Source organism: Pteronotus mesoamericanus, unplaced genomic scaffold, assembly GCF_021234165.1.
Source record: "Pteronotus mesoamericanus isolate MK-2021 breed Mesoamerican mustached bat unplaced genomic scaffold, CSHL_Meso_final scaffold_54, whole genome shotgun sequence".
Classification (NCBI taxonomy): Eukaryota; Metazoa; Chordata; class Mammalia; order Chiroptera; family Mormoopidae; genus Pteronotus; species Pteronotus mesoamericanus.
Window position 1 is genome coordinate 10,794,127 of NW_026555321.1, and position 26,367 is coordinate 10,820,493.

The 26,367-nt window shown below is 31.8% G+C and overlaps 1 protein-coding gene across 2 annotated transcripts in view; it reads left to right on the forward strand.

Moving 5' to 3' along the window:
• The window catches only part of TOP2B (DNA topoisomerase II beta), a 64,106-nt gene that overhangs the window by 23,009 nt on the left and 14,730 nt on the right, over positions 1–26,367 (forward strand). For both annotated transcript variants that reach the window (XM_054595039.1, XM_054595040.1), the window contains exons 5-27: positions 1,214–1,359; positions 1,725–1,822; positions 2,769–2,981; positions 5,933–6,106; positions 7,512–7,613; positions 7,703–7,840; positions 9,731–9,869; positions 10,198–10,355; positions 10,502–10,627; positions 11,592–11,702; positions 11,782–11,887; positions 13,214–13,323; positions 13,665–13,757; positions 13,849–13,963; positions 15,356–15,477; positions 15,676–15,824; positions 16,669–16,900; positions 18,479–18,613; positions 19,264–19,464; positions 20,478–20,673; positions 20,818–20,909; positions 23,792–23,947; positions 24,092–24,175. In XM_054595039.1, coding sequence (XP_054451014.1) covers positions 1,214–1,359; positions 1,725–1,822; positions 2,769–2,981; positions 5,933–6,106; positions 7,512–7,613; positions 7,703–7,840; positions 9,731–9,869; positions 10,198–10,355; positions 10,502–10,627; positions 11,592–11,702; positions 11,782–11,887; positions 13,214–13,323; positions 13,665–13,757; positions 13,849–13,963; positions 15,356–15,477; positions 15,676–15,824; positions 16,669–16,900; positions 18,479–18,613; positions 19,264–19,464; positions 20,478–20,673; positions 20,818–20,909; positions 23,792–23,947; positions 24,092–24,175 — 3,196 coding nt within the window. The remainder of the gene's footprint in view (positions 1–1,213; positions 1,360–1,724; positions 1,823–2,768; positions 2,982–5,932; positions 6,107–7,511; positions 7,614–7,702; positions 7,841–9,730; positions 9,870–10,197; positions 10,356–10,501; positions 10,628–11,591; positions 11,703–11,781; positions 11,888–13,213; positions 13,324–13,664; positions 13,758–13,848; positions 13,964–15,355; positions 15,478–15,675; positions 15,825–16,668; positions 16,901–18,478; positions 18,614–19,263; positions 19,465–20,477; positions 20,674–20,817; positions 20,910–23,791; positions 23,948–24,091; positions 24,176–26,367) is intronic.

Genomic DNA, 26,367 nt, shown 5'->3' on the forward strand with positions numbered 1-26,367 from the left:
TTTAGAATGACAAAAATGATACTGATATGAAATGAATCTAGTAGGACAAACTAATAAGTCTTGATGACTGATGACTTTAGAGAATGATCAGGAGATATGAATAAAAATGGTATCAAAATTTGAGCTTACGAGATTTGGAGAGTTGAATGTATATTAAAAAGTGATGGAAAGAAAAGTTGGTTGCTGATTTGGGGAAAGAAAATAATGTATTAAAAGTCTTTTTTTTGTTTTTGTAAAAACTTTTTGATTTAATTAATTTCCTTTTGAATCTTTGATTTTTATTTTGGCTTTCAGAACAATGTTTTTAAGTTGTAGTAACTACTTCTAATAACTATTAAGAGATTAAGGAATGTATGTTTTTGCATGGAACAGAGGGTCGAAGGGATTCAGAATCAGATTGGTAAATGTTAGCTTTTTAAGTCAGTTCTGTGTTGGTTATGAAGCTGTTTCTTTGCAAATTTGGACCTTAAATGGGTGAAGGCATCATATATACTACTCGGAACAATAGGGTAAGCAGAACTGTCTTCCAAGACTACTACCTACATCCAGTTTCTGTTAGCTATTGGATCCTCTACTCCATACCTTTCAGGGCTAAAATGTTTACTTTTTATGATAGAAAAACCTAAAAAGAGCTAAAATTGGTAATATCTATATATTATAAAACCATTAAAATTATTTTATGACAATGCCTGCCACAGTGCAAATAGCCCTCTAACATTTAACCTGAAAATGGAATACAGTTCAGGCTGTCTATCCTTTTTCCGTCTGTATTGCTACCGCAGTTAGATAGGAAATGAAAATGACAAGTGGCCATTGTCTCTTCAGAGCTTGTGGTTCACAGGTGGGGACATGGTAGAATAAAGCAGGAAGATCATGGCTAATGTATATGAAAGGAAAATGGAATCTCTGGCTGACTTCTACTGTAAAATCTTCACTACATTTACTATTTTCTGGAAGGTTGAGAAGAGTTTCTTTTCCTGAGAAATATTGCACTATTACTTGCAGATCTTAGTGATTCTAATGTAAGTTACAAGTTGGGGTTAGAAATGTGTGTCCTCAGCCAAGTATTTTCTGGACACATGAGTGTCTTCCAATTAGTAATGATTGGTGTTTTGCTTATAATTATTCAGGTTGATTCTGGTTTACTTTACTTTTTATGGAAATTAATGTCTTTAAACTATTTAAGCTCTAAACTCTGCTTGTTTATTTACAGTGAATCTAACATTATAAGCATTTGGAATAATGGGAAAGGCATTCCAGTAGTAGAACATAAAGTAGAGAAAGTTTATGTTCCTGCATTAATTTTTGGACAGCTTTTAACATCCAGTAACTATGATGATGATGAGAAAAAAGTAACAGGTAAAGAAAATCTAAATGACTGATTAGAATTTTTATTAAAAAATACTGTTCTCAAAAACTTTTATTATTGTAAAAGCCTTTTCAGAATATCTATGAAAAACTATCATGTATAAGTACTGTCTTGATCATAGTCTGACAGATACTTAAAAATCTTAACTCTGATAGTACATTGATTTATGTTAGAATTTCTAGAGCACTAATCCAACTGACAGATTGAGTTTTGAACTACTGATGAAAGTAAGGCGATTCTTGTGTATGTGAGTTTGTTTATAAATACCATGTCTTTTGGTATTAACTAAATTACTTGTGTTCTGTTTTCTTTAAATCACTTTCTTTAAACCTTTAACATTTAATTTTTCTTTCAGGTGGTCGTAATGGTTATGGTGCAAAACTTTGTAATATTTTCAGTACAAAGTTTACGGTAGAAACTGCTTGCAAAGAATACAAACATAGTTTTAAACAGGTATGATAGAAATATGTCTAATTGCTTTTTAAAAATAATAATGTTTTTTTGCTTTGCTAAGGTAATAGAACCTAAGGTAAATTGCGATGATTCACACGCATGCCCATATACTTGTGTTTTTAAGTGTTAAGCATGTCATTATATATTTAAAAAAACTTTAGAATATTCTAATTGGGAGATTTTATATAAGCCTGTCTTTCTCCTGTTTCTTTAAAACAAATGCTTTATTTAACAGGCTTTTTAAAAAATCTAGGTAAGCTTTAGTGAAGGTGCCCTGATCCTCAAAGATAATCGAAATGTATCCACTTTGGATATTTGAAAAATTCCTCGTTGATTCATGAAATTTATATTGTTTTAAAAAGATTTATTTATTTATTTTTAGAAAGAGAGGGAAAGGGAGAGGGAGAAAAAGAGGGAGAGAAACATGAATGCACAAGAGATACATCACTCAGTTGCCTCTCACATGCCCCTACCTGGGGACCTGGCCTGCAACCCAGGCCTGTGTGATGACTGGGAATTGAACCAACCACATTTCGCTCCTTAGGCAGTGCTCAGTCCAAGAGCCACATCAGCTAGGGTGAAATTCATATTTTTAAATTTTATTTTACTCTTGTAGACCTTTGAAAATAGCTTGAAATTTTACATAAGCTAAAATAATTTTCTCAGGAAAGCATCATACCTATTTATTTTTGTAAAATTCTATATAATGTTGAAGAACTTAAGATATTTACAGTGTATATATTTGTGCAGTTTCTTTTGCTTATTTTCAATATGCGGTTGCTATAATAGTGATATTTAAAATTTTTTCATCTTTAATATCAGGTTCAAAGATTTGTTATGAAGCTGAAAAATGTGTATAGTTGTGGTAAATGTATTTCATGAACTGAATTTTTATTATAAAAATTAGAAACAATATAGAAATATATGAAAATTTTTTCTTTTAAAGACATGGATGAATAATATGATGAAGACTTCTGAAGCCAAAATTAAACATTTTGATGGTGAAGATTACACATGCATAACATTCCAACCAGATCTGTCCAAATTTAAGATGGAAAAACTTGATAAGGATATTGTGGCCCTCATGACCAGAAGAGCTTATGATTTGGCTGGTTCATGCAAAGGGGTCAAGGTCATGTTTAATGGAAAGAAATTGCCTGTAAGTATCTTCTAAAATAGTTAACATTGTTATTTTGTAGACAGCTTACAGTTAGATCTTTTAAAATCTAATATCGTAACCTCTTTAAATGGTGTGTTTAGGTGACTCAGTGTAAAGTGATTATTGATGTATTTAGATTAAAATATCTTGCTCACTGTTTTCATTGTATTTTTTCTTTGTTTTTATTTTGCCTTCTCTGGTTTTAATTAAGAATTTTTTTGGTGATTCCATTTTATCACCTCTGTTTATAGCTCTTTTTAAAATTTTTTAAGCAGTTGTCCTAGGGTTTATAGTTTCATTTGTAAATACTTTGAGTCTACCTTCAAATAATTTGATCACTTTGTATGTAGTGAAAGGACTTTATAACTGTGTCTTCAGGATCTTCCTCCCTTTTGTTGTGTCTTTACTATCATACAGTTCACTTTTACGTATCTGTAAGCACCAGAAGAAGAATGAATGAGGCAGAAGAAACATATGAAAAAGTGGTGGCAGAAATTTTTTCAAAGTTGTGACGTTGTTAATGCTTTAACATTCAGTTATCTTTTAGAGAACTTAAAAACGTAATACCTTCATTTACTACATTTCCAGTGCTCTTAATTTCTTGGTGTAGATTTAAGTTTCTGATTTTAATCATATTCTTACTGCCTGGAGATCTTTCTTTAACATTTTTGTAGGGTATTTTTGCTGGCAGTAAATTCAGTCAGTTATGTTTGTCTGAGAGAGTCTTTGTTGTCTTTCACTTTCAAAGACTATAGAAATTTCACCCAATACAGAATTATGGGTTTACAGTTTCTTTTTTTTTCAACACTTAAAGGTGTCACTGTTGTTTTCTTGCTTGCATGGTTTCTGATGAGAAGTCTGCTGTAGTTCATATCCTTCTTCCTCTGTTGGTAAGGTGTTTCATTTTCCTCTGGTTGCCTTCAAGATTTTCTCTTTGTCTTTGTTTTTGTTAAGTATAATGTGCTTAGGTGTGTATGTGGGTTGTGTGTGTGTGTGTGTGTGTTTGCACTTATTCTATTTGGTGTCTGTTGTCTATCACTGATTTGGGAACATTTAGGCCATTATTTCTTTCAGTATTTCTTTTGTGCTGTTTTTTTTTTAATTCGGGTATTTCATTTATGCACATGATATATGATTTGGTATTGTCCTAGGCTCTTGGATGTTTTGCTCTGCTTTATTCTTTCTTTTTTTGTGTGTTTCAGTTTAAGTTTTATTACCCTATTTTTTTTAGATGAAAGGGTATTTTAATTAGTTTTTTATGGTCTATTTTTCATTTTAATGATTTTTTCCCTTTATTATGTCAAGTTTATGATAAGCCTGTCGAAGATATGCTTCATATATATCTTCTGTTTTTGATTCCTGGCTTTTCCATTTAATTTTTTTTTTTACAGCATCCATCTCTCCTGAAGTTGCATGTTGCCTAACTTCTCCATTAGAACCTTTAACATATGAATCATAGTTATTTTAAATGCCTTGATAGTTAAAATACTGGTGACATACCTGAGTTTGATTCAGATAATTGCTTTGTCTTTTCAGACTCTGTTTTTTCTTGTCTTATGACAGGACTTGGAAGTTTTTGTAGAAAAATAGATATGTTGTATAGGGTAGTAGGTATGGATTAAATAGCTTTTAGTGCGAGGATTTATGTTAATCTATACAGGAAATGGGATGTGTTTACAGTTTGTTGTTGCTGTAGTTACTGGGGTGGAGGTTTGTTGCTGTGTTCATCAGAGACATCATATTCTTCTTTGTTCTTGTCTCTTGTTTGGGCCTTCCCTTTGAGCTCCCCCTCATGGAGGGTATGTCTCTTGCAGTTCTTCCAGTTTAAATGCAGTGTTGGAGGCCTGTTAGCCTGGTGGTAGTTGTGGGGAAACTCTTATGTCTGATAAAGTCTCAGACTTCAGAGTGCATATTGAGGCTCTGTCTCAAGGGTTTGGCCTTTGTAAGTATTTCTGCTGCTTCTCTAGAGGTAGAGATTTTTCCTTTGCCCTCTGTTCTTTTCCCTAGTTGCAGCTGGTATCCCCTGGTATTCTTATTCAGTATTCTTGAGGTGCCCTGCCCTGCAGAATAAATCATTTTTTTTTTAACTTAAATGATTTCAGGTGGGATGGGGTGAGGCTGGGCAGAATGACTTAATTGCAGTTACAGTGATATTTTGCCGATACTCTCCAGCAATATCTTTCCTCCATCAAATTAAGGGTTTTTTTGTTTGTTTGTTTGTTTGTTTTTTGGTAAGGGAGATGGCTCTGGGTGGAATTCCCAGGAGCTGTTGCTCCCCTCCTTCGGTCAGACCATTGGGAGAACTTTATTAGAGTCTGTGTTCCCTGTGAGAACCTACTGGGGTAACTGAAGGAAAAGCCCTCAGGGGCTTCATGCACTCATACTGGTGCACACTTGTCTTGTAGCAGCTTGTCAAAATTTCTAGTTTAATGTTCCATCTGCCTTGTATCTGCCCCAGTTAAGCAAATGCTTAGGTTCTTTGTCTCCTGCAGATTCTTGATTCTCTTCAATCTCAGGATGGCCAGATATCCGGTGATCTTAATTTTGTGAAGGTTCAAAAAATACCAACTTGTCTGACTAGCTCTTTTCTTGTAAGGGTGGAACCTCCCCTGCCCCCCCAGCCCTCCCCATGTTTGAACTCAAACTGGAAGTCTACTTTGTTATTTAGAAAACTTAAACTTTTGAAAGATTTTATACTAATTTACCTGTCCAACTATCCATTCATAACCTTTATTTATCAAGTACATATGAAATGAATTGCTTTTTAAAGGGTAGGGATCAAAAAGTAGAATAGGAGAAAGTCATGAAGGTTTGAATCTGCAGAATAAGCTGTTGTGAATGAGGGGAAATGAAAGTATGAGAGTACCTGATGGCATTCACCTCTGGAAAATGGGTTTAATAATAGTGACTTCACAATATAAGATTGTTTATTGTTTTTTTTAAATTAATAGGTAAATGGATTTCGCAGTTATGTAGATCTTTATGTGAAAGACAAATTGGATGAAACTGGAGTGGCCCTGAAAGTTATTCATGAACTCGCAAATGAAAGATGGGATGTTTGTCTTACATTGAGTGAAAAAGGATTCCAGCAGATCAGCTTTGTAAATAGTATTGCAACAACAAAAGTGAGTATGCTGATTCTTTTATTTCTAAGTCAGTGATAGAACAATGCTTCATTAAAAGCAACAAGATAAACAACAATAACAAAAACAAAAACCCAATCTGCTTTGGTGAAATAAAAATTAATTTATGAAAATGAAAGCTTATTGTCTGTGAAATAGCTGCCTTATAATAATTTAACATCCATTGAGAAGTAAGTTTATACTATTAGTGCTTATAGTTGAATACATTTATATTTTATGAAATTCAGAATAAATATCCTATTCTGTGTTGTGAGTTTAGAATGTGGAAAAAAGACTAATAGGAGTTGAGTATGTTTGGGGGTCACATTGTGGAACATGTTATATGCCCTTCTAAGGAGTTTAAATCCTCTTCTTTTTGGATTTCAAAATTAAATGAAATTCTCATTTAAAAGAATTTATCCAATCCCCATAATTATCATATATTCCTAGAATAAACTAAAGCAGTGATTTATCACTTTGTCACTATTTTTCAAGTTTTAATGTCTTTTTTTAATGTTTAATTTTGTTATAATCTAGCATCACTTTCTCTAGTCAACAGAAATCCTTCATTCATTATGATTGCATTTTATTATATGTAATAGAAACCTAATGTTCAGTGGCATAAACATGTAAAGTTTTTTTTTTTCTCTTCTATCTAGGGACTGGGGGGGAGGCAGTCTTAGTTTAGATCTGTGACTCCACAGCATTATTAGGTACCTGTGCTCTTCCTGGCTTTCTTTTCTTCCACCTTTAGCATCTGGCTTTTATTCTCAAGCCTTTTAGTTGCCCGCCACACCTCTTTGCCTCATTTCTAAGTTCCAGGGAGAAAGAATTGGTTTGGGCAAATGCATATGCCAACTAAATCTCTCCCTTTTTGTCAGGGATACAATAGTTTTTTTGGAAGCCTCATCCAGTAGACCTCTACTGACATCTTTGGCTAGAACTGGTTCATGTGGGTACCTCTAGCTGCAAAGGAGTCCAGATTGGTGAATCTTTGTAATTGGGCATGTTGGCAGTTAAAAACAAAGAAATTTGGATTTGTCATTAAAGTAAAAGGGAGAATGGATATTGGATGGACAACTGACAATGGCTGCTAAGTTTAAACCTTGTGAGTGTCATTACCACCACCATGTCAGTATTCATTCTCACTTCCATGTCTTTCTTTTGTTTTTCAGTTGTTTTACTTTGTGTGAAATTGGCTAATTGGCTTTATAGCCAAAAAGACCTTATTTTTAAATCCCAACTCTGCTATTTTGACACTAATAATGCTTTCTCTGGAAAATGGGTTTAATAATCCTGACTTCCCAATGTTGTTGTAAAGATTAAATGCTCATTCTAGAAAACATGAATATGTAAATGTTTTGCTACCCTAACTATAGAAGATTTTGGATTTTTTAATTTAATTTAGGGTGGACGTCATGTGGATTATGTAGTAGATCAAGTTGTTGGTAAACTGATCGAAGTAGTCAAGAAAAAGAACAAAGCTGGTGTATCAGTGAAACCATTTCAAGTAAGTGATACTTTATGTATTCTGTTGAAGTATATAGAAGGTAATATCCATTCTGATGTTGACCTTTTTTTCTGGTATGTTTTCAACAGGTAAAAAACCATATATGGGTTTTTATTAATTGTCTTATTGAAAACCCAACTTTTGATTCTCAGACTAAGGAAAACATGACTCTGCAGCCCAAAAGTTTTGGGTCCAAATGCCAGCTGTCAGAAAAATTTTTCAAAGCAGTGAGTAAAATTAGTATTATTTTTCAGTGTGTTTTTATTGAGAGTTAAGTAGTTTTATTTATTTCATATGTGATTAGTTTCTCATATTAACTTTGGCTATAGGCATATTTATAGTACAAACTAATGCACCTACCTCTGCAAATTTCCTAGGTTAAATAAAGGGTGAACTTTGTTTTATAAAACAATTGATTATTTTGCCAAGAATTAATATAGGTTATCATGTAACTAATTGTATTTTTAGCTTTGCATTGGGCATTATAAAGCCAGATATCTGCCCACCTAACAAATATTCAAGTCCTTTTAGAACTTCTGATTTCAACTTTTCTGTTCATTTCAATCTGACCTACTGATTTTTACCATGATACAGTTTTTTTTTTTTTTAAATTGTGGTAATATATGTATAACAAAATTTTCATATTCTACATATTTTAAAATTTTATTTTACTTTACATATTTTATTTAGTCTGCATTAACCTTTCTGAAACAATGTGAGAGTACAAATAAATAATAAATCTTAGATTTATAATCAAGCCTTGTGACTGCTAATAGCGTCTTACAATCTATTGTATATAATAAGAAATATTTGGCTCTGTCCCTTATTCATCAGTACCATCAACAAGCATATTAAATAAGCATATATAAAGTTCCTCTTAATATGTTTGCACTGAGAAAATAAAGATGAATGAATCACAGCTCCTTCACTTTGGAAATTTATAGTTTGGTGGAGGAGTAATTGCTATAGTGGTAACATACTTATGAAATTCCATTATTGGAATTTCAAAGGTAGGTTCTCACAAAGAAAAACAAATTTTTTTTTAATCCTCACCCTGATTTTAGAGAGAGGAAGGGGGAGAGAGAGCAAGAAAGAGAAATATCAATGTGAGAGAGAAATGTTGATCAGTTGTCTCCTCTGTGCACCTCCACCGGGTATGTGCCCTGACCAGGAATCAAATCTGAGACCTTTTGGTGTATGGGACAACGCTCCAATCACCTGAACAGCCTGGCCAGGGCACAAATGTTTTTAGATTGTAGCTTAAGGCCTATAGAAACAGTCCTTTTGGATCTGATCATCATTAATTCAGAATACAAATGACCCTACGTTAATGCTTTCCCAAATTTCTGCCCTCATAAAAGTTTTCATTATGAACTAATATGATTTTAGATTTTATACTTTTTCATTTTTGGCAGCTTAAGTTTGAATTTGGCAATATACTTCACCTCTTTTTATATCTCAAACATTCCAGAAAACTCTTCCATACAACTAAAATCTAACTCCCCAGGAAGATGAAAAGTAAATAACTGCAACTTGGAGGTGCTTCAGGTTTTTTTTTGTTTGTTTTTGGGTAAACATGTTGTCACATGTTGATTAACTGAGAGTGACATACAATTTGTTATGTTGAAATACTCATTAGCAAATGTTTTAAAGAATAAGGATTATTCATAAATTCTTGAGTTTATCCTAATGTTCCCTTCATGTTAATAGTTTTTATTTGTCATAGCAAATTCAAGATTTACAATTTTGTATTGACAGATACCAGAAATGTCAGTGTCTAGAACTTAACAGCTGGTAAATTCAAGGGTGGATCAGCTTTTACTCTGTTAATTTGAGCAAAATTAACTTGTAAGAAAAGCTATGTATATTTTTATGGGGCTTATTATAATAGAATTTTTCATATGTAAAAAAGTCACCTTTTTTTCATGTGTTTATATTTCAGCATAGTTAACTGCCTGAGTTAGTTTTATTGTACAGTTAGAATAAAATTTACTAGCATGTATCATTATTATCATCATTGTTTTGCCCTATAACTGCACAGATACAAGTATTACATTAATTTTAGATGAATGTATGAACTTCTGGGTTGTTTGTATATCATTATTCTTTGATTTTAGGCTTCTAATTGTGGCATTGTAGAAAGTATCCTGAACTGGGTGAAATTTAAGGCTCAGACTCAGCTGAACAAGAAGTGTTCATCAGTAAAATATAGTAAAATCAAAGGTATTCCCAAACTGGATGACGCAAATGATGCTGGTAAGATTTAGATTTTTAAAAAAGATTTAAGTTTTAATTTATCCAGTTATAGAAAATTCTCATTTACCACATATAGTTAAACTAAAGGATTTTATGTTCAGAGTATAATTTCACTTTATTAAAATTGCCACTTGCACCACATATTGCTAATTTTCAGGGGGTAGAAATGCAGTAAAATACACAATATTTACACTACACTGAGTATAATGTAAGGTGATTATTATAGTCTTCCACTATCATCATTGTGATTATTAAGTTTTCAGGTTTCATTTTTCTCATTGGTAAAATTGAGGAATGTGGAGTGTATGTCTTTCTAAATTTCTCTCAGGTGGCAAACATTCCCTGGACTGTACACTAATACTAACAGAGGGAGACTCTGCCAAATCGCTGGCAGTGTCTGGACTAGGTGTGATCGGACGAGACAGATATGGAGTCTTTCCACTCAGAGGAAAAATTCTTAATGTACGAGAAGCTTCTCATAAACAGGTATGTATTTATGTATGTACTCCCACACATATATATAATGTTTTCATACTTTACTGAAATTGTTGAATTTTATATGTAAATTGTGACTGGCTTTTTGTAGATGTCAACATTTTAAAATACTTTTCATTATTTTCTCTTACCTACAGATCATGGAAAATGCAGAAATAAACAATATTATTAAAATAGTTGGTCTACAGTACAAGAAAAGTTATGATGATGCAGAATCTCTGAAAACTTTACGCTATGGAAAGATTATGATTATGACTGATCAGGTTGGTTTAAAAGTGGCCACATATTTAAGACTCATATCGTTTTTCAGATTGTCCTTTTCAATACTTATTTTATGAGACTTGCTCCAAGATATACAGTTGAAAGTGATTGTACATCAGTGGGGAAGAAAACATTGTTTAATGGCACTGTTTGTGTGAAACACGTTTTACATTGTCTAATTTATTGGGTAGCCATCTTTTTGGCTAGCTATTTAAAAAAATGTTTTAAAATATAATAAATATGACAAGAGGAAAGCACACTATAGTACTATGGAGTTGAAGCCTACCTATAAGAAGGAAATGATAACATTTACAAGTAAGAAAGATCAATTAATAAGTAGGATAATGGTTATTATTTCTATATAATGGCATAATTTTGGATGAACAGAGAACTAGGAGGACTTGAACATTAAATTTCAATGACTAGGAAAGATGTAGAAAATTGAAAAGGAAAAATTTCACATGCCATCCAACTGCTTTTCTCTTGTGTACGCTAATTAAAAGCATTTGTAGAGAAACTCTTCAACTGAAAAGCCTGCTGTATAGTGTTAAGCAGAAATTTAGCAGTTTTTTGTTTGTTTTTTTAAAAAATCAGCAGAAGGCTTGTGAATGCCTGTTCTCCATGGATTTTGCCTTTTATTGCCCAGTGAAATTGCATTATAACCATGATTTATGTATTTACATCCTTAAATCATTCGTTCAGTGAAACCTGGGTAAATTATAAAACAGATGTAGTGATAGTATATTTTGTAATGATAGAAAGATTCAATCTATCATTCACTGTATTCTTTATTTGGGCTTAAAGAAAAATTCTTTATTGTCATCATCTAAAGAATAGTATCCACTGTTTTATAAAATTTGAATGGAATTTTGTCTCTTTGCTGCATCTATACATTTAAAAATTTGGTTATATAAGTAATTATATTTTGTAAAATTATTACAGCTGTCTTTACTAATGTTTATTTAGGATCAAGATGGTTCTCACATAAAAGGCCTGCTTATTAATTTTATCCACCACAACTGGCCATCACTTTTGAAGCATGGTTTTCTTGAAGAGTTCATTACTCCCATTGTAAAGGTACTATTTACATTAATATGTTTTTATACTGTTTATAAAGGGTAGCAGAAAAACTAATTTTTTTTTTTATTGATTTAAGGCAAGCAAAAACAAGCAGGAGCTTTCCTTCTACAGTATTCCTGAATTTGATGAGTGGAAAAAACATATAGAAAACCAGAAAGCCTGGAAAATAAAATATTACAAAGGTTTGTATTTTAAAATGTTAAATTTTGTGAAGTTACTACTGACAGAAATATATTTTTATTAGAGCATTATAAAATATTTTGAAAGTATCTTTTAGACTTTAAAATAGATATTGCTGATTTTTAAATAATTATAATGGAAAATTTTATAAAATACAGAGAGCAGTATAATGGGCTTCCTGTGTACTTCAACAGTCACCATTTCATGGCCAGTCTTGTTCCATGTACACTCTTCTCATTGCCACTCTATTAGTTTGGAATAATTTACAGATACTACATTGTTTCTATAATACTTTAATATGTATCACTTAAAGAATTTCTTAAAAAAATCCACAATACCATTATTATATCTTTCTCTAATAACCTAAAATATTCAGTGTTAAAATTTTCTTGCTTGTATTAAAAATGTTTATAGTATTTTATTTTATTTTGCGTCAGGATCATACAAGGCCCACACATTACGTTTGGTTGATAATTTTCTTCAGTCTTAGTATATTGTTTGCTTTTCATATTTTTTCTTGTAATTTATATGTTCAAAATGTTGGATTGTTTGTCCTGTATAATTTCTCATATTCTGGATTTTGCTGAGTATCCCTATAATTTCATTAAGTATGTATCATGTTCCTCTGCTCCTTTATTCTCTGCTAACTGGTACTAACTATAATGGAGGCTTGATTAGAAGTAGATTAGATTTATGTGGCAAAAATATTTAATAGATGGTGTTGTATACTTAGTCAGGAGCCATGTAATAATATATGGTTTGTCTTTTTTTGTCTGCTAATATTAATCAGTTGGTATAGGTGTTGCCAGCTTGATCTATGAACTTTTCACCTAATGGTTTTAAATAACCATTGATGTTCATGATTCATTTAAAAATTTTTTCAGCTTTGTTGAGATATAAGTGACAAAATTGTATATATTTAAGGTGTACAAAATGATGAGTTGATATGTATTTACATTGTAAAATGATTGCCACCGTCAAGTTAATTAACGTATCCATCACCTTACATAGTTATCCTCCCTTTTTTGATGGGATGAACATTTAATATCTACTACCAGCAATTTTCAAATATACAATATAATACTATTAATAGTAGGCACCATGCTTTTTATTAGATCCCCAGAACTTAATATCTTATAACTTAAAGTTTATGCTCTTTGACAGACATCTCCCTATTTCCTCCTTCCCCCCAGCTCCTAGCAACCACTGTTCTACCTTCTCTTTCTATGAGTTCAACTTTTTTAGTCCATACATATCAGTGGGATAACACAGAATTTACCTTTCTCTCTGTCTGGCTTATTCTCATATTTATTTTTTAAATTATGCAGGGCTGGGTACCAGTACAGCTAAAGAAGCAAAGGAATATTTTGCTGATATGGAAAGACACCGCATCTTGTTTAGATATGCTGGTCCTGAAGATGATGCTGCCATTACGTTGGTAATAAAGATAATTTTTAAAAGTCTGTCCTAATATCCACCTTTTATGAAATGTGCCTATTATACCTTTCTTCCCAGTCTGGCTTTTCTGTAGTAAGTCTCTTGAATTCTAATGCCCAACCTAGTTAATTTTAGTGTTTTTCTCCCTCCTCACCAACTGCCTGACTATGCCGTCTTCATTGTTCTTTAATTGAAAGACTTCTGTTTAAGTGTATTTTTGATAAGAACATATTGGAAAAATCAAGTTTCCTAGCAATTAGTTATTTGTCTTTGTAAATTTTAATTGTATAGTACAATTTATTTTATTTTTAATATGTGAAATTCTTTCCTGGAATCTTTCAGGCATTCAGTAAAAAGAAGATTGATGACAGAAAAGAATGGTTAACAAATTTTATGGAAGATCGGAGACAGCGTAGGTTACATGGATTACCAGAGGTTAGTCATACAGAATAGTGATCTGGGGGAAGAAAGAGATTAAAACTGATACAGTGGTAATGATAATATTGCTATATAACTTTTCTCTTAGCAATTTTTATATGGTACAGCAACAAAGCATTTGACATACAATGATTTCATCAACAAGGAATTGATTCTCTTCTCAAACTCAGACAATGAAAGATCTATACCATCTCTTGTTGATGGTAAGTAGCTGTCATTTAAAAAAATCTTTCTCATTTTTGTATATTAAGTATATTTTAAACTCATGTACTTTAAGTGATTGCTTAAGTAATAAATTAAAAAATCCTGAAATTGCTTTAGAGATACTTTGGTAGGACTGAAATTTTTTATAGTTCTTAATTGGAATCTTTAAAAACTCTTTTTGAGTTTTTTAGGAAAATTAACTTTAAGGCAACTCTTAAAAGCTTTTGCCCCAAGTTGATCACAGATTTCCTAAAATAAGTAGTAAAATGAGATTTTGTTAAGTTCTAAACTATTTATCAGAGACTAAATTTTAAAAACAACTTTATATTTAATTTATTTAATTTGACAAAAAAAAATTTTAGAGTGCTACCTGGTAATGACAGCAGATTTTGGTCTTCTATCTAGTACCTTTTAATTTTCATTTGATAACTTCTAGCAAGTTAGTTGATCTTTATGTTCCTTGGTTTTTCAGCTAATAAGAGATGATTCTAGTCGTCCATCACGTTCTAGCTTTAAGTTATATCCCTTTTATGAAGTCTTCCTAACAATTTCTGTCTAAATTGGTCTTAGATGCCTAAACTACTGTGCCAGTAATTGTGTGCCTGTTATTTTACTTGTTTTAATTTTGCCGCCTCAATTAGATTTTAAAGTTCTCCAGGAAAGGGGCCTTGTTTATCATCCTCTTGTTTCTGCAGTGCTCTGGGCCCACAATGATGATGACAATAGATAGCATATACTAAAAAATTTATTACTGTGCTTTTTGGTCTAGAGCAAGAAGAATGATAAGGAAACAGAGTGCTTTGCTTGCATTATCTCATGTTATCCTTATGATCACCCTATTAGGAAGGTAATTATTTTCTCTTAAACTGATGAGGACACTGAGGCTTACCGGGTTAGTAATTTGTGCAAAGGCACATGTTGAATGGCCTAGTTGAGAACAGTATCCAGATTATTAAGATTCTAATCCCTGCATTCTTAACTACCACAATACATCTTTATTTATAAGGGTTATCCTGATTTGGGATATTCTAATAATAATTTCAGACTCATCGATGGTTTGCTGCTACTTCAGTCATAACTGATGTTTTGGTCATGTTGTGTTTGGAATCTGCTATGAAAGAAGTTTGCAGCCACTGAGCACTTCATTAAGACCAGAAGGTGGTCTTTGAATTGGTATTTCACTTTTGGAATAGATTGAGATACTATCAAAACATGTTAGTTTATACTCACTTTGTTACAGGATCTCAATTATTTTTAGTCAGTTATTTTTCAAAAGCTAAATTTCTTTCCTTTTCTTCCTTGAATATATTAGAACACTTTTGTCAATAAGAAACATTACAACTATATTTTAAGTAATATTTTTAAAAGAAGATTGTTCTGTTTAAAAATAGGCTTTAAACCAGGCCAACGAAAAGTTTTATTCACCTGTTTCAAGAGGAATGATAAACGTGAAGTAAAAGTTGCCCAGTTGGCTGGATCTGTTGCTGAGATGTCTGCTTATCATCATGGAGAAGTAAGCATTAAGTTTGGAATCAGTTGAGAACTATGCTTACAGGCATGAAGAATGACAATTAAGCATAATAAAGTATTTTATGTAAGGTCTTTGAAAAGATAAAATAATTGAGAGTTTGGAAATTAATGAAAACTAGGGAATACATATAGAAGGTTAAAATTTAGATTATTAATGTTATATTCTCTTTCTATTCTTTAGCAAGCATTAATGATGACTATTGTGAATTTGGCTCAGAACTTTGTGGGAAGTAACAATATTAACTTGCTTCAACCTATTGGTCAGTTTGGAACTCGGCTTCATGGTGGCAAAGATGCTGCAAGCCCTCGTTACATTTTCACAATGTTAAGGTAACAATTTGCTAATGTAATAACAAAGTTTTATATGACGTTTATATTGGCACTAACTAAATGTTTAATGGAATTGTAACTATGGAGAAGTATTATTGTGGATCATGTTGAGGATAAATGTTTTAAATTATTTGATAGTAAATAGAATGAACTTTGTTGATCTAAATTTTTATGAATTATTGGTGACACCAACCCTAATGAATGTAAGGATTTTTTCTGACCCAGCTTTACTTTTTTAGGCTGAAGATGTGATTTAGTCAGAGTAAGAGGAAATCCTTAAGAAGTTATTTATCAATACTAAGAATTTAGGTAGATAAGTGTGGAAGTAAATTGGGTTATTTTATTCTGACTTTGTGCGTGAGAGAACTATATTTGGTAATAAGGCAGGCAAATTTTGCTGTGAAGCACTTGTAATCAAAATTTTAAAAATGCACTTAAAATTTTTTTGTTGACACTGTTACAGATGTTCCCCATTTTGTCCTCCTTTGTCCCCTCCACCCCTGCCGTCTTCACCACATTGTCTGTTCTCGGGCTGTGCGTATATGCATATATGTTCTTTGGCTAATCTCTTCCAGTCCCCCCCATCCCCCTTCCTCTGAGATCTGTCAGTCTGTTTCATGTATTTATGCCTCTGGTTTTATTTTGTTCGTCAGTTCATTAGAGTACACATATGAGTGAGATCATATGGTATTTGTTTTTCTCTGGCTTATTTCACCTACCATAATGTTCTTCAGGTTCATCCTTTTAAAAAGATTTTTTGAAATGTAGTTTTTAATTATATATGTAACATTTTATTTCTGAAAACCATGACACTTCTCCATATATTTCTTTTTCCTTTCATTAGCCCTTTAGCAAGACGGCTTTTTCCTGCTGTGGATGACAACCTGCTTAAATTCCTTTATGATGATAATCAACGGGTAGAGCCTGAATGGTATATTCCCATAATTCCCATGGTTTTAATAAATGGTGCCGAGGGCATTGGTACTGGATGGGCTTGTAAACTACCCAACTATGATGCTAGGGAAATTGTGAACAATGTCAGACGAATGCTAGATGGCTTGGACCCTCACCCCATGGTAATTATTTATAATTTATTGCTTATATTGTTTATTTAACAAATGATAATGTGTGAACTACAAAGTCCAGTCATTTTAGAAAAGTAATGGAAACATTTTTATTTTAGGATGTATTATAGAAATTAACCACTTTATTCTGTAATTTGATATGTGCTTATAGCAAAAGATACAAACTTTGGAAAAAGTCTGGAGATAAGGTTTATGGGGAGATAATATTGAAATTTAAAAATACTTCATATTTCAGCCTTTCATATATCTAAAGTGTGTAGAGAATATTTTTATGGCAAAATTATGGAACTTTAGGATTTGTCCTAAAATTACTGAATTATATTAGCATTTTAAGGGTGCTTAAAAGCCTATTGTGTATATTTTAATGTATCCCCATATTTTTTATTTTTGCCCTTATGTCATTAACTGCACTTTGGGTTCTTCTCCCAAACTCCCACCAAGAAACACCTCTCAAAAAAGTGTCCTTTCCTCTTCCACATGATTTAAAATAATCTGGAAATTTTCTTTTAATCATGATACACTTAAATAAGTATTTTTATTACAAAAATGATAGTGCTCATTGTAGAAGATATAAATAAGCAAAGAGGGAAATATACTTCATAAACCCAGCATGTAGAAACAAACAATATATTAATGTATTTCTCTCCACATTTTTTTCACTTTTGTATTTTAAAATAAAACAAATATTATACATATGATTTAAAATCTGTTTTTCTCCTTAAATACTTTACCTTAAAATATTTGATAGAAGCTTCAAACTACTTTATGATTATAGTGTTTAATTCTTTTAGATATATTTTAAAGTATTTAAGTCTTTGTATTTGATCAATGAGCGCTTCTCGTGTGCACCCTCTTTCTCTCTCTATCTCTGTTTCTCTGTCTTTGAGACACTGTGCTAAGTGGTGAGATGAAAACCTGTGATCTCTGTCTTCGAAAAGATAATCTGTAATCAAGACAAGACATTGGGGCATGAAATTTACAGGGACAAAAGATAGTTCTGCTCCGTTTGCCTGAAGAAATGTCCTATGCTGTATTCTTAACTTCTTAGTGATACAACAAATACAAATTTTAGAAGAGGGAGAGAGCACTTGTAATTAGGCCAAGAAAAATGAGTAAGATTGATGTAAATGCATGGGGTGTGGGAAGCTGATTATATGTCAGGACTGCTGGATAGAGTGAGTGAAAGTGAGAACATTCAAAATATTCAAGTAAAATGTGGAAGAAGAGTAGTGGTCTGGTAGGCAAATCAGGTAGAATGTTAGATTGGGTCAAGACTGTGGAAGGCTTTCAAAGTAATGTCCAAGCAGTTTGAATTGAAAGGATTACTAATCTAGGGGAGAAGGAGGTATAGAGGGAATAGAGTAGGGGAAAAAAGTAATATTCTTGGGAGACTAGGAAAGATGATGCTAAGGTTTTGAGATGGGGAATATTTAGATTATATTAACAGAAGTTGTGAATTCAAAACTGAGTGATTATTTGGAGAGGGACTATTGGGGAGGAGGAATTAAGTTTCCATCATGTTCATCTGTCAGTAGCAGAGCCTTAAGTAATTTTTATTCTTATCTGCAGCTTCCAAACTACAAAAACTTTAAAGGAACAATCCAGGAACTTGGTCAGAACCAATATGCAGTCAGTGGTGAAATATTTGTGGTGGATAGAAACACGGTAGAGATTACAGAGCTTCCAGTTAGGACTTGGACACAGGTTAGTATAAGTATATGAGTCATCTTGTCTGTGAAGAGGGATTGTATTAAGCAGTTCTTTCTGATAAGAATATGATTCCATCATTGTTTGCTCTAAGTCTGTATGTATAGTGTTTAAAAATTCCATTATTTGACCCATTCCATTGAATTTGAGCTTTGAATATTTAAATAGTCATTTAAAAGTTTTTTTTACCTTACCTAAATGTAGAATAAACATAAGCTAGCTTTTAAAGAGATTATTATTTTTGTTTATCTTGGAATGAGTAGAATAATATGTAAGAAGTAGTTTTGAACCCTTATAAATATGGCCAATAAATTCATGTCAGTATTAGCTGTTACAAATCTAAAAGGGTATGCATGTCATCTCTTTTGTCAGTTCTAGCTGATGTCATCGTCTTTATATGCTCAGCCTTTTACTTGCCCTTTGGAGTATGAACAGATCAGAACCATTACCTTGTATGTGTTCTTTCTCTACTGAGATCCCCATATGTTGTCTTCTATAGTGACTGGGCAGGAGATGACAATGATGGAGATTTCCCTTTTTTACCCCTTGCAGGAACTGAGAATTTTTAAAAAATCGCATGGCTTGTGGTATGAGAACATGAGTGTGTGTTATGAAAAGTACTACTTAAATTTTTAAATCTTTTATAGGTATACAAAGAACAGGTTTTAGAACCTATGCTAAATGGAACAGATAAAACACCAGCATTAATTTCTGATTATAAAGAATATCATACTGATACAACTGTGAAATTTGTGGTGAAAATGACTGAAGAGAAATTAGCACAAGCCGAAGCTGCTGGACTGCACAAAGTTTTTAAACTTCAAACTACTCTTACTTGTAATTCCATGGTAACTGTTTAGATTTACTATTACTATTTATCCTTTCTTGCATGCTCTTAAGTTGGATTTTTGTAATTGGTTTCATGATGGGAGTAGCTGTAGTAAGTCTGAATGCACCCCTTGTCCCCCTGTACATTTGCTGTAGAATCTAGAGGTACATTCATTTCTTTTCCTTTACCATTATCCACTACTCTTAATCCCAGCTCTGCATTTGTGCATCTGGGCTTGAACACAGAGGAGTCACACCCACTGACTAAAAGTTAGGGGAGTGATTGTTGTCGTGCTTTCATGTGCCTTATGCCCGTCTTTATTAGCATCTTACCTATGGAGTACTTATCTCCTCATAACTCTAATCTGCTGTGTTAAACTTGTATATTTGTGTTTATCTATAATTGGGGAGGACGGTAGAAAGTTACTATGTATGATTACTCTTGTTCCATTGCTGATGAGCTTTTAGATTTAATGAAGAGTAAAAGAAAAAGTCCAGCAATAGTACAGCACCTGTAAAAAAAAAGTGCCATAAGATGTCAAGAAAAGCTGGCGGAAAAAGGAGAAAAAAGATGCAAAGTAGAATTTTCAAAAAAACATTGAGGAAGTTTAGGTGAATTATAGCACAATTATAAAAACAAAAAAGAGGCAAATGTACATCCATTGAGTATATGGGAAAAAGAACTTTAATGATTTTAAACTTAGAGATAGTTTAATTTTAGTTTGAAAAAAAAGTTTTAGGTGGTTTTCTAGCCACATTAAATAAGAACCCTTTTTATGGACCTATTCTTAACTTTCAAAATTATTTGTTTTAAATATTTTCACAGTTTTGAGAATTGAATTTATCAGTTTCCTGGAGTCACCAAAGGAATATTTACATTAATGAGCTTAATAGTTTTGGTTTTGTTTAATGGCTTTTAGAAGTGGTATATATTTATATAATAATATTATTATTTTTAAATACTGTAGATGTCATATAAGTTAAAAATACAAGTACAGATTTATATAATCTTCAAAAACTTTGTTTTGCTTAGGTACTCTTTGATCATATGGGATGTCTGAAGAAGTATGAAACTGTGCAAGACATTTTGAAAGAATTCTTTGATTTACGATTAAGCTATTACGGTTTACGTAAGGAGTGGCTTGTAGGGATGTTGGGAGCAGAATCTACAAAACTTAACAATCAAGCTCGTTTCATTTTAGAGAAGATACAAGGGAAAATTGCTATAGGTAAGATGCAACTTTTAAAAATTTGAGCATTAGTTAAAATGGAAAAAATCTTTATTAAATAGACGACATTTTTATCAGTAGAATATAAACAAATACAAATTGAATCTCTTTTCTTGATCCTAACTTTATTTTTCCCTCACATAGAGAATAGGTCAAAGAAAGATTTGATTCAAATGTTAGTCCAGAGAGGTTATGAATCTGACCCAGTGAAAGCCTGGAAAGAAGCACAAGAAAAGGTAATCATTTGCAGAACAAGACATTCAGAGAAGCTTTTAAAAGCAACTTCCAAAACAAACAAAAAACCCAACCCCTAAAATTTAAATTTAGTACTGCTTAAGGTGCTGAGTTGTCTGTTTGGAGACTGAAGTCTTCTGTTTATCCACAGAACAGATACAGTACAGGAATTTGCAGTGCACACCCACCACAAAGCACTTTGCCAGTGTGACTCAACCAGGGCCTGGAGAAATGACTCCAGGTGTGAGAAGGTAGCTCAGTCTCCTTGGCCTTTTTTCTGAGCCTGCCATTAAAGGGTGTCAGTTAATGGTGGTGGTTTTTGTGAGGTGCATGTGTACTATCTGGGAACTACACTGGTAGCACATAAATCATTTCACACTGGTTAGTCTCTGGGCACAACATGGTATCCAGTCACCATTCACTTGCTCTGGTTTTAATGAATTCTGGGAAGAGTAGAGACAAAATGTTTGATATTACCATACTTACTGAGCACCATTTATGTTCTGTCCTGTGCTTAGATCTTTGGCTGCAGATTTAAACCCTGTAACTTCAGATTAAAATTCTAATGTTTTAATTAAATTGTCCATTTCAGATCATAAAGTATTAATATTAATTCAGTGAATGGAGTATTGAAATTTTGAAATTCCCCTCAAGAATTAGTTTCTTGCTGTCATGAATAATTAAGAGACAATTTTAAAGACAGTACAGCATTGTGATTGAGAACACAAATGTACAAAAGGAAGAACATGGAAAATGATTAATTTTTATTCTTAATTAAAATATTGTGTACATATGATATTGATAATGTTAGCATCTTTAAAATTCAGCTATGATTACGTGACATAACTTGAACTGAATATTTAAACTTCTCTACATTCATGAGTTCTCAACCATAATGTTTTTTGGGGTTTTTAACAAATTACATTGAAATGCTGCTTTCACTGACACTATTATAGCTTTTTTCTGTTTTGAACAGACTATAGAATGCTTTATATTAGAGTGAGCAAAATTAGGATAAGTTACATATTTTGCCATTGCATATTAAGATAATAGGCACATTCCTCATTTGGGGAGAAGTGGCAGGATGAGATTGTGAGTGTTTAGAATTAAGATGATCCAAGCACTTTGCTTTCCTTTTAATGTGTTTTATTGCAATCTAAAACCCCAAATTATAGTTTATAAACTACTTGCCCTACTGTATCACTATTTGTTTAAACTGTATCTTAAAAAATTAACTAGTTAGGTAGTAAATTTAATGCTTAGTTTTAAAATATATGTGTTTAGAGTTTGAGAAAGCCCTTCTGGTGGAAATAGACTTCATGGGTAAAACCTAGTGCTTGGTTTTAATAAGTTCATTGTCACCATCAAAATTTCTTCAGCATCTTGGTCATGGGTTCATTTTGGGGGTTCAGGTAACAAAAAGAGCTGTCCTTATAAGCATATCCTATTTTGTAGAGTTGGAGAAGAGATCATTATAAAGTGGATAATTAGTAGATTATAGTTTTTTTCAAACATAATAGAATTTGGTCATTGGAACCTGAAAAGTTTTATCTTTATTTCTGAAAGAAAGTATCCTTAGTGACCTTCATGATAATAATGATACATACACATATTCTTAGAGTGCTCACTAACAAACAATAACTGAGTGTCATCAAAACCTAGGACAAATAAACTTCTAAAGTGTGGGTCTAAACAGGATTTTATGATACTCTAATAATATTTTAATAGTATTGTAACAGCCTAAACATTCCAGAGCAAACACTCTTCCATGATGAATTTTTTAAAAACTAAAATTTTTAAAATTCTAAAAAATTTTATGAATTATCACAACTTATCTAGGTACATATTAATCACTGTCAGCTGAATAACAACATTCCTTATTTGGCTACTGTTGCTTAATTGAATTTATAGTTTTGTTTATGTAATGAGGCATCTTGCTTTGCAATTTTTATTTTTATCTCTTTGATTCTACTTAAACTTGACTTTGTATATATATATATTATTTTACTGAACATTTTAATTAAATTGTAAAGTTTTTTCTTTTTTGGTTACCAGAAGTGAACTTTTTGTTTTATGGAGTATCATGGTTAACTCAGTCATTTAAAATTATCTGAGTGCCTTCAACAATTTAGATGCAATTAAATTAAGATGTAATGGCTATTGTTATTTAAAAACTTAAAAGGTGATGTCACCCACACTTTCTGTTAAGTTCATTGGATTTTGAAATTATATATTAGCATGAGGATTTTTTATTGTAATCATTTCTATGAAAAAGACCTTATAAATCAAATTTTAGAATAGCCCTCATAATTCATACTCTTACTCACCAGCTCTTAAATTCTTAAGTGAAGTTTCTGTTAGTCCTTACATGCCTTGCTTTAGAGAATTTTTATTAAGAGTTCATCCTTACGGAGGGACTATACCTGAGCATATTTAGTATAACTGTAAAATATTTTTCATACGTGATATTTATTTTGGGTTTCAGATTGTTCATTCACTCACTAATATAAAAATCTGATAAAACACAGTGATAAGACATTAGTTCCACTGTATTAATTTTAATATGTAGTATCTTCTCATTTTGTGACTTATAGTGCCTGGGCAGAGCAGTTAATTTTTTATCACGTTCCTAGATAAATAGGGACTGAATATATCACTCCCTTTGAAGACTTTATTATACATTTTTGGAAAATTTAAACTTCTTATAGGAAAGATATATTTTTAGGTAATTTTGCAGATACCCTAAAATAACTCCACCAAGTGAAAATGTAACATTAAGAGTATAGTAAAGCATTAGTGAAATTTTTAAATCAGTATTCAATAAAATTCAACAATGATTTGATGCTATATAGGACTTTAATATAAAGTTTATTATTTTTTACAGGCAGCAGAAGAGGAAGAATCACAAAACCAGCATGATGATAGTTCCTCTGATTCAGGAACTCCTTCAGGCCCTGACTTTAATTATATTTTAAATATGTCTCTGTGGTCTCTTACTAAAGAAAAAGTTGAAGAACTGATTAAACAGAGGGATACAAAAGTATGAATTTTTGTGGGTTAAATAATTTGAAGCTATTTCAGTGTTATCCATTTCTTTTCTTTTTTCAAAAATAAGTATTTTGATTTACCGTTTACACATTTTTAAATTATTGGATATTTAAATAATGCTACTTTTTTGTCATAGGGGCGAGAGGTCAATGATCTTAAAAGAAAATCTCCTTCAGATCTTTGGAAAGAAGATTTAGCAGCATTCGTTGAAGAACTGGATGTAGGTTAAGTTTCTATTAAGACATATATTGAAAAATAATTTTCATGAAACAAGAATGAAAATTCTTTTCAATTAAATTATCTCAATTTCCTTTAACTCTGTGAGGTTAATGTCCGTAAAAGCTGCATTAGGTTTAAGCTTCTATGAAGTTAAGAAGGTTATGTCTGGTATAGATGAATGTATAAAGCTATGGAGTTGAATATCAGAATAAATTAAATACTGATACTCTCCATAAGTAAAAATTTCTTAATTGACTTCTAATTAGCTTACTGATGATTCAGTTTAATGTGTTTCCCCCAAAAAGCAGTGTGTATGTGTGTGTGTATGTATGTATTTGTATGATACAATATAGGTACTTTGATTTTCAGAAAATAGAAAAATATTCTCTTTGGGCTTATAACAGAAAATTTTAATATCTTTTGATATAACTTACTTTTCTCCAGGTAGAATTCAAATTTAAAAAATAAAAGAAAACGTAGAGAAAGATATAAAATGTAAACATTTTCTAAAATGGGCCTTATTTTTAAGCAGTTAACTCATAATTTTAGAATTAAATTAATGTAGCAGTATGATCATCTGATTTTGAGTAGCAAAAGGTAATTATATTTATTGTTACTTATATATTACTTTTTTTGTTCTTTTTACTTTTTAGTTGTTTCATTAATTTATTGTCCACATGACTTAAATCAGAATTAGAAATATTATGAATAAATGTGGTATAAAGTGGCCTAATAAAATTTTCTGGCATATTTTAGTGGGTTATCTTAATGGTCTTTCAAATGTCACAAATATAAATATACCTTGATTTATGCTTTGCTTTTATTGAAAATGAATTAGATTTTTAAAAAAATTTGAAACCCTTTTATTCTTCTGACTTATATATTTAAAACTTAATGTCGATTAAGTATGAAACAATCATATATTCAAAGGGAAAGTATTGTCCCTGATTAATATTAATGATATTCTAATATTGCTTTAAATTTGATCACTAACTATTAACAGGAGACATAGAAAACTTTTTTGGTTATGCTGATTTATTTATTATTGTAAAGGTACCACTGAAAACAATACCAGTGAGTAATCTCTTTCACTTTTAATTTGCCACCTCATTATATTATTTGATAATGAGTAAAGTAGGTCCAAACAACTTATTTATTCATGATATATATATTTTTTACATTAGAAAGATTTAGACTTAAATTTCATGTTAATATATCCCATTTAAAGCCTAATGGTACAATTAATTGAGTCTTTATTGTATATTGGCAGTGCATTCTTTATTATCCTGAGAGTGACCACCCCTCCGCCCCCCGCCGAATGAGAGGTTATTTATTATTAACCTGTTACATAGATGAAGATCCTGAAGCTTAGAGAGGTTCAGTAACTGGCTTAGAGAGAAATTGTATCATTATGCTTGAGCAATTACTTACGCAGTTTCTTCATCCATAAAATGGAGTCACATGATATTTAATACCTCAGGCATCGTAGGTTCTTTATGAATTATAAACATTGTCAAGGATTTATAACTAATAAGTGGTAGTGCTAAGTTTGAAATTCAGATCTGTTTGATTTCAAAACTTATGTTATTTTTGTTAAGCTATCATGCTATAAGGATTTTTATTACTGTTCATGTATACTTGTCTCCATTTTCCCTCCACTACTTCCCCTGCCCCACCCACTTCCACCTCCCACCCTCAATCCTACCCCCCTTTGGCTTTGCCCACGGGTCCTTTAGACATGTTCCTTGACGACCCTTCCCCTTCTTGCCCCCATTATCCCCCTCCCTCTGGTTACTGTCAGTTTGTTCTTTTTTTCAATGTCTCTGGTTCTGTTTTGCTTGCTTGCTTGTTTTGTTGATTAGGTTCCACTTATAGGTGAGATCCTAAGGTATTTGTCTTTCACCTCCTGGCTTATTTCACTTAGCATAATGCTCCCACCTCCATCCATGGATTTCTTAAATAATCTTTCAGGAGATAAAGATGGCATTTTTCCTAGTACCCTTCAAAGCTTGCTAATTATTTGAAGGAATAATTTTGTAAAATAAAAGATATTAAGCATCAATTATAATTACATCCTCATTTAAATATTATTACATAGAACCTTCTTAGTTCAATCTAACTATCCTGACCCTTTCAATTTTCATACTTTCTGACTTTGTTTAGGAACAATTTTTTTTATATTTTCTATTACGG